General features: G+C 49.6%; 1 protein-coding gene across 4 annotated transcripts in view; it reads right to left on the bottom strand.

Moving 5' to 3' along the window:
* Positions 1-1,774: 1,774 nt before the first annotated feature.
* Soga1 (suppressor of glucose, autophagy associated 1) overlaps positions 1,775-11,259 on the bottom strand; it is a 62,702-nt gene continuing 53,217 nt past the window's right edge. For all 4 annotated transcript variants that reach the window (XM_057780138.1, XM_057780139.1, XM_057780140.1 and 1 more), the window contains one exon: positions 1,775-9,753. In XM_057780138.1, coding sequence (XP_057636121.1) covers positions 9,607-9,753 — 147 coding nt within the window. In that variant the 3' untranslated portion in view covers positions 1,775-9,606. The remainder of the gene's footprint in view (positions 9,754-11,259) is intronic.

The raw sequence follows: 11,259 nt of genomic DNA, 5'->3' as shown, positions 1-11,259 counted from the left end.
CATCAGGTTGGTGGTCAGACAATTCATTTTTTCATGCCAGTGCTTTCTCCCTTCCCCATCTTAGGACCTGAATCTAGGCTGGGCTGGGAGGAGTGGGCTGCAGCACCCACCTATTATATCCACCATGCCTGGCACAGGTCTGATTGCTGTTAGCCCCCCATAAAAGATCTCCCAAAGTAGCTGTTAGGTCTCAGGCTGTCCAAATATCCAGAAATGAGCTAAAACCGGACTATAGGAAGATTTCTGGCAGTTAAATAAAAACCAGCATTCTTTGGAAACTTGTAAAACTGGTTCCCACCTGCCTGTGGTATCTACCAGCATAACAAAGCCCATGGTGCCCTGCAGGCTCTCTCACTATCAATCGTACCTGTTACACACATTTCAGAGACCACACTAGCTAGTCCTTCTCCCGTCCTCTTCCACCTTACACTCCTCCCAGGTTCTATTCCCACTTCCCAGCTCCTCATACTCCTTACAGCTCACTAGTCTCTACTGTTCCGCACTTCCTTCTCTCTTACTCCTTCAACCCCACTATGCCCTACTCTCCATCCCTTGCTACCCCGCTGGCTGTCTCCACTATTCTCTCTCACTTCCCCAACCCTGGACATGTCCAGTCTGCTTCTCTCTCTGTGTTCTGGACTCTTTCAGATGCCTCTGGCCGTTTTGTCTCATATCTACAATAAAAACCTTAACCATCTCACGGAGTGATTATGTTGGCAGTTTCTTCACTGCGTCCCTCACATACAGGAAGCCACTTTCCTGGTGTGCAATCTCTTCCTACAGTAAAGAGTGTCTGCTTAGTCCTCCTGCACTGAAAAGAGTTGGTTTTATATAACCAATAAAATACCGTAGAAATGTAACTTTTTAATCTGTTTTTTATCATTTGTTTTTATTTCATGTGCATTGGTGTTTTTGTCTGTATGAGGGTATCAGATCCGAAGTTCCAGACAGTTGTGAACTGCCATGTGGGTGCTGGGAATTGAATCTGGGTCCTCTGAGACAGCAGCCTATCACTGAGCCATCTCCCCAGCCCCCAAAATGTAACTTTTAAGCTTGGCCATAAACGACTTTGTGATTTCTACTCTGCTCTCTCAAAGATCACTTGTCCTGAGGACAGTTAGTGGCCACACTGCACGGATACACAAGCTACCCCACACGTCGAGGAACTGAGTCTTGAGAGCCAGTGCTGACTTCCTGGGTTTGTGAATTAGCCACTTTGTAGCCGGCTCTTCCAGCTCTAGTCAGGAATCTGAGTAACTCAGGCTGCCTAGACCTATAGCTCTCTGGTAGAGAGCTCGCCTAACATGCACGAGACAGATCCTGGGTTCCATTGCTAGACACGCAAAGGTGCAAATACTCACAGCCTAGTTGATATCTGACTGCTAGCCTCCAGAAATCATGCCTAACTCCCTATGCCGCAGTCCACAACACTGGTAGAATACAATACATTTGGGATGATTAATTCCACTATAATGTCTAAAAGTATCTTTTCTACCACAATAAATTATTGAGTTATAGAAAAGTCTAATTCTATTTTTCTGCATTTGTTTCTCAGTAGCAATGACACACTTCCTAGGAGACTGAGTTACCAGCCATGAGCCATCAGAACCCCGGATGGCCCCATCTAGGTGATTCCAAAGCAGCCAGCTGGTTTCAGTTGTCCCCTCTTAAGCAATCCCAGGTGGGATGCAGTCAGTTTTCAAATCTGCTGGGGCCCCACCAGCCTCTCCAGGGAAAAGCAGAGAGCAGAAAGGAGGCAACCATTTATATGACATACTTTATTTCCAATCTACAACCATTAAAAACACTTTGTAAGTTTACACTGTACAGTTGCCATGTCTGAAATAAGACACAGGGCGAGGAGAGCTGGTGGACTAGACTACGGTCCTCCTATCACCCAATCCATCGCAGGAAGGAGCCTTTAAAGGCAGAAAGGCAGGTGGGGATAGTGGAAGGAAGAAGAGGAGAAGGGAAAGAAGGGGGAGGAAGGGAGAATAGTGGAAGGGAGAGGTGGATAGTTGGCCCAAAGATGCCCTTGGTCCCTTCCCTCCTGAGGGGTCCCCCAGGGCCCACGACTGAGCAGGAAGGGGCTTCACAGTATTGGCCAGGTGGGGGAGGGGAGCCAGGATGAGGAAAGGCAGTTTCTAGCTTTTTCCCAGGTGCTGGGTTTTGGAACTGGTTTTTGGCACTGTTACAGGTCTCCCTGGGATTGGGAGGATAAGGAGGTGTGGTGTGGGAGTGTTGATGGGGACAGGGCTTGGAATTCTCTTCTTGCAGCAAGTGTCCTTCCCTTGGGCAATGATGAGGATCCTAAGGGAAAAGTGAAAAGGGTCCTTTTTACCTCCTGCCTCTGGGGACTCCCCCATCCCCGTGCTTGTCTGTTGGGACCATGTATACAGATTTCCACAAAATGCAAATTAGATGGGGCTGGTGAGCTGGGCTGAAATGGAGCCAGGGAGGTAACAGGAAAGCTGCAGGGCTGTCTCCCCCGCCCCCCATTCCAGCTTCCAAAAATAGGAGACACCACAGTGATGTTTTATTCAGGGACAGAGGCCCTGGATCTACAAGTCTGGTTGACTGGTTGTTTTCCACTGTTCTTGGCCCAGGCCAGGCCCAGGTACTGCCCAAGCTCATCTAGACCAACAACCTTGTTGTCGTTGGCAAACTTGTCTACATCAGAATGACCCGGATGCTCTTTCAAACCCTAACTTCCTGGGCCTGCTTCCATGGGTCTTGGACATGGCCAACAATCTGCACTTCTGTCACCTTTCCTGGTGACGCTCTACTACCGGGACAGAGTTTGAGAGACACTAGTCCTCAGAAGTACCCCCAGTTGCCTTGGCAACCTGGTACTCCTATGGCAAGTCGTGTTGGCAAGGCCCAGCTCTAGAGGTAACAAGAGGTCTAGGCAGATGCTGGGAAAGAGGTGGTGGGTGAGCCCCCCTGTGCAGAGAAGTAAAATAAGGCACAGAGAATCAAAGGCAGAGCCAAGAGAAGAGTCAGGGGTACCAGGGCCCAGAGGATCCAGTGGAGATCGTAGGATCCCAAAACAAAGGATGTTTAAAGCACATAGAGTCATTCTGGTGTTCTGGGAGAACCATAAAACCGGGACGCTCAAACTTGGGTTTCCAAGACTGCTAGCTGAGGTCTCTCTTCCCAGAGGTGGCATAGGTGGCTTTGGATGTGGTGTGACAAGGACTCCAGACCCTGACTGCCTCAGTCCTTCCATGATAGCAGAGGAAACCAAAGACTCTTCCCTTAGTTTCAAAGAGCACATGAAGGCAAGAAGGGGGAACAGGGTCAGTGGGGTAGACAAAAGGATGCGAAGGCTCCCAGGAAGGTGAGGAAGGAAAGTGGTCAGATGACAGAGGAGCCCTAACAAGGACTGTGGCCCAGTATCATGTCCTCAGTCACCTTTCATGGGTCTGGGGGGATTCCGCAAACTGCGAATGCTGTTGCTTCAGGTGGGTGAGGTTCTGCCAACATGAGCTGATCTGGAGAAGGTGAAAGGCAGAGGAGAACAGATGGGACAGACAGAGAGATAAAACCAAAGAGAAGTCAAATTTCCCCTGCTTTATACCAAGGTCACCAAGAGTGGGCAGGACAGAGAAGACCCAAAGGTGAACACTGGGTCCATGTCCACCTCACATCCTCCACATCCTCCCAGTGGAAAGTGATGCAGCTATATTGGGAGAAGCAGGGAAGACAGGAAGCAGAGAGCGGGGTGGCACTGGGGGTGTTCTAGGCTGGGAGGTTGCTGGAGTGGGCTGAGTCTGATGAGAAGGGCTGGAAGAGATGGCGTTGCAGGATGCACAGAACAAAGGGGATCCCTCTAGGAAAAATACAAAATAAACACAAGACTGGATAATTCCAGATCTGAGAGCAAACCTTGGGAGACAGACAGACTGGACATGATCCTCCCCTGAGGGGGTGGGGGAATGAGTTTGTAGGGCTAGGGAGGAGATGGCCAAGGTCAGACAAAAGTCCGTACAGAAGAGGGAAGAGTGTACCAGAGGACATGGGAGGGCTGAGGGCTGGTGTTGTAAAAATCCCAGGGTCCCAGAGAAGAAAATCTGGTCCTAGGTTAGGACCACTTCATCTGGTGGCAGAAACCAGCCAGGAAGTGGTGGCAGGAAGAGATAATATAGAGATGATGATATGGATGATGATAAAGGAGGGGGTGGAGGTGAGGAGGGAAGATGTGGATTCAGCCAAGACCTAAGAGAATCTACTGAGAGCCAGGAGCTCTGGGATGTGCTGGTAGCTACCTCCATCTCTGCCTTGCTGTGAGGCCTTGGGCAAGCCATTCCCTTCTCCACGTGTAAAACGTGGATGGGTGAGACACAATGGATAAATGTTGGATTCTGCCTACACAAGTACCTAAAACAGGCCAGTGTAAAAAGGAAGGAAATAGAGCAGAGGTCATTCATCCCTGGGGCAAGGGTGGGAATTATTGTCTATGGGTCAGTTATTATTACGAGGGGGTGAAATTTCAGTTTGGGACCAAGAAAAAGTTCTGGAGCTAGTAGTGGTGACACAATACTGTGAATGTACATGAAAGACACTAAGGCCAGGGGTTATGGCAAATGCCAACGGAGATGGACAGGAAGATTGGAAGCTCAAGTCATCCTGGGCTATACAGTGACTTGGAGCCCAACTGATGATACAGGAGACCCTGTCTCTAAATAAAAATGCTTTTTAAAAAAGTGCTTCTCTCACATGCTGGGTCTCATTCCTAGCATGTGTACACACACACACACACACACACACTTAAAAGGACTACAGTAGCATTTTAAAATGTGAGCATGGTGACTGAGATTCTCTTGTGGTCCCTTCTATTTATTTTAAGGCCAATGAGAGAAGGAGGTACACACCACCCCCAGAGCCAGGGCACCGAGCGCCTCGATGCCTCTGAGAGTGCTCAGTTTCACTTCAGATTTGATAGAATGCCAGCTTTTCTTAGGAGATGAACGGGCATGATATATTTGGTCTTTGGCATAGCCACCACTCTGTAGCTGGGGAAACTGAGGCATAGACTAGCTATGTGATTTGGCCAAGGTCATTCAAGTTGGTAGCAGTTTATTATTTTATAAAACAGTCACCCGGAAAACAGGCTTTATCTTGGGCAAATCAAGCAGCTCCTCGATCTTCGAGGAAAGAACTCACGCTTCCACATCAGTCTCTCTGAGCAAACACGCTTGCCTCACATGACAGATGGCTGGAAACGATAAAGGCTTCTCGTCTTACCGCGATTGCCAGGGAACTCAAGAATGAAATTTAAGGCTGTGGATGGTGCCGCATGCCTATTAATCATTAATTCATTAAACTTGGGAGGCAGAGACAGGAGAATTACAAATTTAAGGTCAAAATAGCAATTCCCAGATCTGCCAGGATACATAGCATGATCATGTCTGAAAACAAAAAACAGACAAAAAGGGGGGGGGCAGTATAATTTAAATTGTGTAATTATGGGGATTATAGTGGGTAGATTGGGGAAAAATTTTCTTTTTCTTCTATGCTAGGCAAGTGCTCTATTACTGACATACATGTCCCCAGTCCTCATCCTTTGATTTTCTCATTTTCTTTGTTTTCCAATACTAGGGAAAGAACCCAGGGCCTCACACATGCTAAGCAAGCATCTACCACTGAGCTACCCAGCACTTTCTAAAATCTTCATTTTGAGACAAGGCCTCAGAAAACTGCCCAGGCTGACCATGAACTCACTCTTTAGCCCAAGCAGGCTTTGAACTTGATCCTCCTGCTTCAGCCTCCTGAGTAGCTGCGATGAAAGGGCTGTGCCGCCATCAGCCTCAACACTTCTAGCTTGGTTATTTCACGAAACACGTGACTAAGGTGAAACACTGTTTTTTGTGCCCTTTGGAAATCTTTGGCAATTTACCCAAAGCTGAGTTTGGCTGAGACACCCCTGTCCCCAGTATTCCAGTTCAGTGCTCAGGGCTCTTGTCAAGGACCTAGCACCATGAGCACTGGCTCACCAAGTATCAGCTGTGAATGGTTGGACCCGTGAGTGTAAACACCAGTCACTGCTGCATACGGATCTCCCAGAGAGCTAACCCCAAAGGTTCAGAGAGTTGCAAGTCTTGCCTCTGGGTTCGGCAGTGGCAAATTTGGGATGCCCTGACCCTAGCCAGCGTCCCAGTGAGTCTGTACAGAAAGCAGGCAAGAGTCCCGCTGTAAGGCAGAAATCTTCCTGGTTCCAGGCTCCGGCATGAGAACTGTAGAATGAGATCGCTAAGCCCTGGACTGTCAAAAAGCCTCTTAAGAGCTGCCCTTGAGCAGTGGTGATGCACGCCTTTAATCCCAGCACTCCAGAGGCAGGTGGGGGAAGGGTCTCTGGGCAAGAGACAAAGCTGAGTGACTGACGCATCCACGAAAGATACAGGGAGTGGCATAGTAGTGTCCAGAAGGTCAAGTTTTTTGAGTGCTTATTTTTGTCACCTGGAAGCCTGCTGGTAGATGAACATCCCTGGAGAAGACAAGAGATAGGGCCCAATTTGAGCTCCTGGAGAACAAGCCTTGGTAGGATAAGGATTGGGAAGAAGGCTACAGGGCAAAGGGAAATGGATTCTCCTTGTTCGGTCAGGGGGTCTCAAGGGTTCTGAATTTCATTTCAAAACCCATCACCATTGCCTCCAAGACGGTCTAATTTGGTTTATCCCCAGGAAGATGTGAGACATAGATTAGTGTCAATCATGCAATTCACCCTCATGCCCCCAGCCAATCTGTGTCAACCCTGTGGGCCCAAGCCAGGCAATCTATTAGAGGACTAGGGCCCAAGGTTCCTTTGGGACACTGGGAGAGAGAGAGAGAGAGAGAGAGAGAGAGAGAGAGAGAGAGAGAGAGGAAAAGGAAGTAGAGGGCTGAAGGAAAAGGAGAAAGATGGAGGTGAACAGAAAGAGGATGGATTGGGAGGAAGGGTGTTGCTCCTTCCCATGACCCCAGGCCTCCAGGGGGAGTACCCCATGTAAGCCAGGCAGTTTTCTGCTTTGGGAATGTTACCAAGACATAAAAGGCATTTGAAGAAACAAACAAACTTAGAAATTACATTTCAAAAGAGTAGAGAGATTTACAAACCAACCCTTCCACCCCCCAAAAGAAAACAGAACCAGTTACCAAGTAAAATGCTAAAGATCAAACCAAACCAATATTTACATGTAACATTTTCAACCCCATTGAGCCCTGTGTACAGAGGCTTCTATGGGGACAATGACAGGTGGCCTTGCACAGTGGCAAGCAAGAATTAGAAACAGGGACTGAAAACCAAGACTTGGCGCTTGCAACACCTGCTGGGGGCCGTGGGGGCCAGGTGCTGAGACGTGGGAATGCACGACGACCCAGATGGGACAGATGGGACAGGTGGGACAGATGGTAAGGCTGAGTGGCCCCTAAGCCCTGGGGTTCAGGTCTAGGGGGCTTTTCTTCAAGACTCCCTGGCTCTCAGCAGCTCTGGGAGGTGGCAGAAGGCCTCTGGTGACTTGTGGCCTGATGTGGTCCCCTCAGCTGGAGATAACCTTAGAGGGGCCTCTGACCTCTTAGAGGAGAGCAGGAGCATCCTGGAGGGAACTGGCCCATGATCCACCGGCCTGCTGACTCTGCCTGCGCAAGTCATTAGGACACGAGGCAACAGCTGGTGTGAGGGACTGACCCTGCTATACTGCCCATAGGGAATGGGGTCAAGGGGCTTTGGGTAACTGTTCCAGGTGTCCCTAAAGAGGTAACCTGGAAACCGGTAGGTGGGAGAGCAGAGGCATCTCCCTGGTCCTGGAGGAAACTACCTCTGCAGTTGGCTCTCTGCCTTCCTGATGGGAAACTCTGCACAGAAGCCAATTCATCCTCGGATGAGTCTGAATCCCCAGCCAGGAAGAGGAGAGCAGCGCATCATTGGCACCAAGGGGAGGCAGGTGAGCTCCCTCTACTGCAGTTCGAGTTACACTGGTGTGGCTCAGGCAACTCCTGGGGGGCGTAGGAAGGACAGGCAGTAGAGCTGGGGCTAGAAGAAGAGCCATGAGTGGCTATAAGGCTAAGAGAAGGGCTGGTGAACAGGCTGGCAGGCTGGTAGACACTCTCAGATCCATGTGCAAAGCTGCAATAGAGAACATTCTAGAAGTCCATCCTGTTTTCCTGCGAGTTCTTACACAGGCGCACGGAGGGGGTCGCTGTGCTCAGAAGAGAGCTGCAGTCATCTACGTCTGACTTGTGAGGAAAGGTGCTGGAGGACCGGGAGGGATGCGAGGGATCATGAAGGATGTCTGTGGAGTGATGACATCATTCTGGCCTACACCATGTCTGAAGCATTCACAAGCTGGCCTGTAGCGGCCAGGCCAAGTACCGGGTGATGAGTAAAACATAGCCATCTGAGACTAAATGGCCAGTGGTATTGGGGAAACAAGGTGCAGAGCCCCAGTTCTGCCAAGGGGCCCTCCTGACGAGACCAGGCCATCTGAGCCTGGTGCTGAGCTGCCTCAGCCACATGGGGGACCCCATGGTGTCACAAGCCCCACGTTGTCCCAGTGGCAAGAATATCTCTAATAAATTACCTTAAGGGATTGGGGGGGGAGGCAGTAAGTTAAATTATTAAAATAAATCACCTTAAATATTTATAGTATGAAAAATTCAAATAAACAATCTAGGCAAGAAATGTTTGTAGGCCCTTGTCTCGGGCTGTGTCATGGGCCACTGGCCTCTTGGTGCTCTCTGGCCTGACCTGAACAACAGAGTCTCTCCCAGGGAGCATCTCTGCCCCCTCCTTCATGCAGGATTGTGGCACCCATCCCTGCTACCAAGAAAGAGGCCCTAGGGAATCAAGGCAAGGCATGTAGGCTTTTACCTCTGCATCAGGTATTGAGAGGGACCCTACCCATTTCTGTTCTCAAGGAGTCTGCTATGCAAGTTGGGCCTTCAAGACACCTTGACAAGGGAGTCAGCTCTTCTGACCTCCACTGGAACCTAACACACTCTTACCTGCCCCCCAGCTCTTGCTACATGGAGGTACAGGCAGGGGGATCCAGGGCTCCAGGATTCCAAGTGGACTTGGTTCTGCTCTATCATATCCCCCTTCCCTGCTCCAAGAAGGCCCAGCAACCTGATCAGTAAAGCTGGGAGGAGGAAAGAAGCAACGATGGTCACACTGCCCAGGCCAGCTCTTTCAAGAGCTTCAAGCTGGGCCCCAAGCAAAGCCCCAATCTTCTCAGTGGCTTCTCCACATGCGGTCAATAGGGTGTATCTCTGTGAGCCACATTCCTGGAGATTGCCCAGAAATGCCTCCTTTCTGGATCCTAAGGAGTGGTGTGGGTGGTGCCAGGCCCCCTTCAGGATCCAGAGATGACGTGTGGCGTTCTTCAGGTGCTTGGGAAGCCCAGTCCTGATCACCCAGGTTGGTCTTTTCTTCTACTCACTGCCTTCCCCTGGAAATCAGAGGTCACCTCCCAGCAGTCAGTGGGACACCCTGCTTTACCTTGAAAAACTCTTCTCTGGCAGTGGCATAGCTGCTGTTCCTCCCAGGCAGAGCGAGGCTGAGGACGTGACCCCTTGCCTCATCTCCAGGGTCTAGGCTGCTTGAGGCGGGGAGCTTGGCTGCTCTGTGACTCACTGGGGGGTTGCCCTCTCCTCCCCGACCCAGCCTGACTCTGAAGGATGCAGCCTGCACTTGGAAGGAGAGTGTCGGATGGTGTTGCGGGATGGCCGGACGAAGCAAGAGGCCAGAGACTGGGCACTACAGTCACAAACAGCATCCTGGAAAGAGACAGGGAAAAGGTCAGGAGCAGCCCAAGGTGCTGGCGCAGCCCCCCAGGAGCCGGGACTCAGCCATGTCTCACACTGCTTCCCAGGAGCTGCAACCCTGTTCTAGACCAATCTTAACATGTTACTCCTATTAGGGCAGCAATGGATCCTCATTCTAATAAAGTCTGGAAGACACAGAGAAGAAAGCAGACATTATCCATGGTTCTACACATGTATACACCAGCCTCATCCCCAAAGTTTATATTTTTGCATTTGCAAAATACAAACCCTTCTCTGCCACTGCGAATATCTAGGTTTCTGTTGATTTGGTTTACTGTCATTTTTACTGTGTTTGGGCTTGCATGTGTGTCTGTGCACCACATGTATACAGTGCCCACAGAGTCCAGAAGAAGATCCTCTGGAACTGGAGTTATACACAGCATGTGAGTGCTGGGAATCGAACCCAGGTCCCCAGGAAGGGCAGTCAGTGCTCTTAACTGCTAAACATTTCTCCAGCCTCTGGGTCTCTGTTTTAATGGCTCATTTATACCCTACTGAATGGAAATAAATATCTTCCAATTCACTCCCCACCCCTCAACCCCATCATTAGAGATGGAACCCAGGGCCTTTAGCAGGCCAGGCAGGTGCTCGACCACTCAACCACTCGGTGACATCCTCAGCTCCAATTTACTTTTCTGTTTGCTTCTTTGTAATAGTCACACAATGTAGCTCCAGCGGCTTGATTTTACTACATAGCCCAGGCTGGCCTCAACTTGTGGTGTTTTGTCTCAGCTATTCAAGTACTGGAATTATGGGTATGTGCTCTCACATCTGGTAAATGCTTTCCTCTTCCCCGGGAGTACTGGGGATTACCCAATCCATTTTTGAGTATATATAGGTAGATCCATTCTTTCTTTCTTGTTTTCAGGGTTTTTTTGTTTGTCGGTTTGTTTGTTTGTTTGTTTTGAGACAAGGTTACTCTGTGTAGCTCTGGCTGTTGACCAGGCTGGCCTCCAACTCAAAGATGCACCTGCCTCTGCCTCTGCCCCCCTAGTGCTGGGATTAAAGGTGTGTGCCACCATGCCAGGCTCATTTATTCTTGTAATTACCAGAACACAGAAATGGTCAAAAGCACTGCTGCTGAACCTGATTTTTCTGGTCAGTTCTGACTCTGCACTTACTAGGCAAATGACATATCTATGAGCCTTTATCTCCTCCTCTCCGCAGCGAAAGCAGGTTGTGTTTCTCAGTGCTGTGAGGGTCAAATCAAACACAGCATGTAAGTGGAACGGCACAGTACCTGCTGTGCACTCAACATGGCTAACACAACATGTAAATGGTACGGCACAGTATCCGCTACGCAACCGACATGGCTAAACGACACATTCCCTTTTCCTTTCTTTCTCTTTGGAAGTGTTGGGACTTGAACTCAGGGCTTCCTGTGTGCCAGGCAAGTGGTTCTACCATCAAACCACACTCTAGTCCTCTACTGTTGCTGCTTTCTTTCTTTTTTAAAAA

Source organism: Chionomys nivalis, chromosome 9 (genome assembly GCF_950005125.1).
Source record: "Chionomys nivalis chromosome 9, mChiNiv1.1, whole genome shotgun sequence".
NCBI classification, from domain to species: Eukaryota; Metazoa; Chordata; class Mammalia; order Rodentia; family Cricetidae; genus Chionomys; species Chionomys nivalis.
The sequence above is the reverse complement of the archived record's forward strand: the minus strand, read 5'-3'. Positions and strand labels throughout refer to the sequence as shown.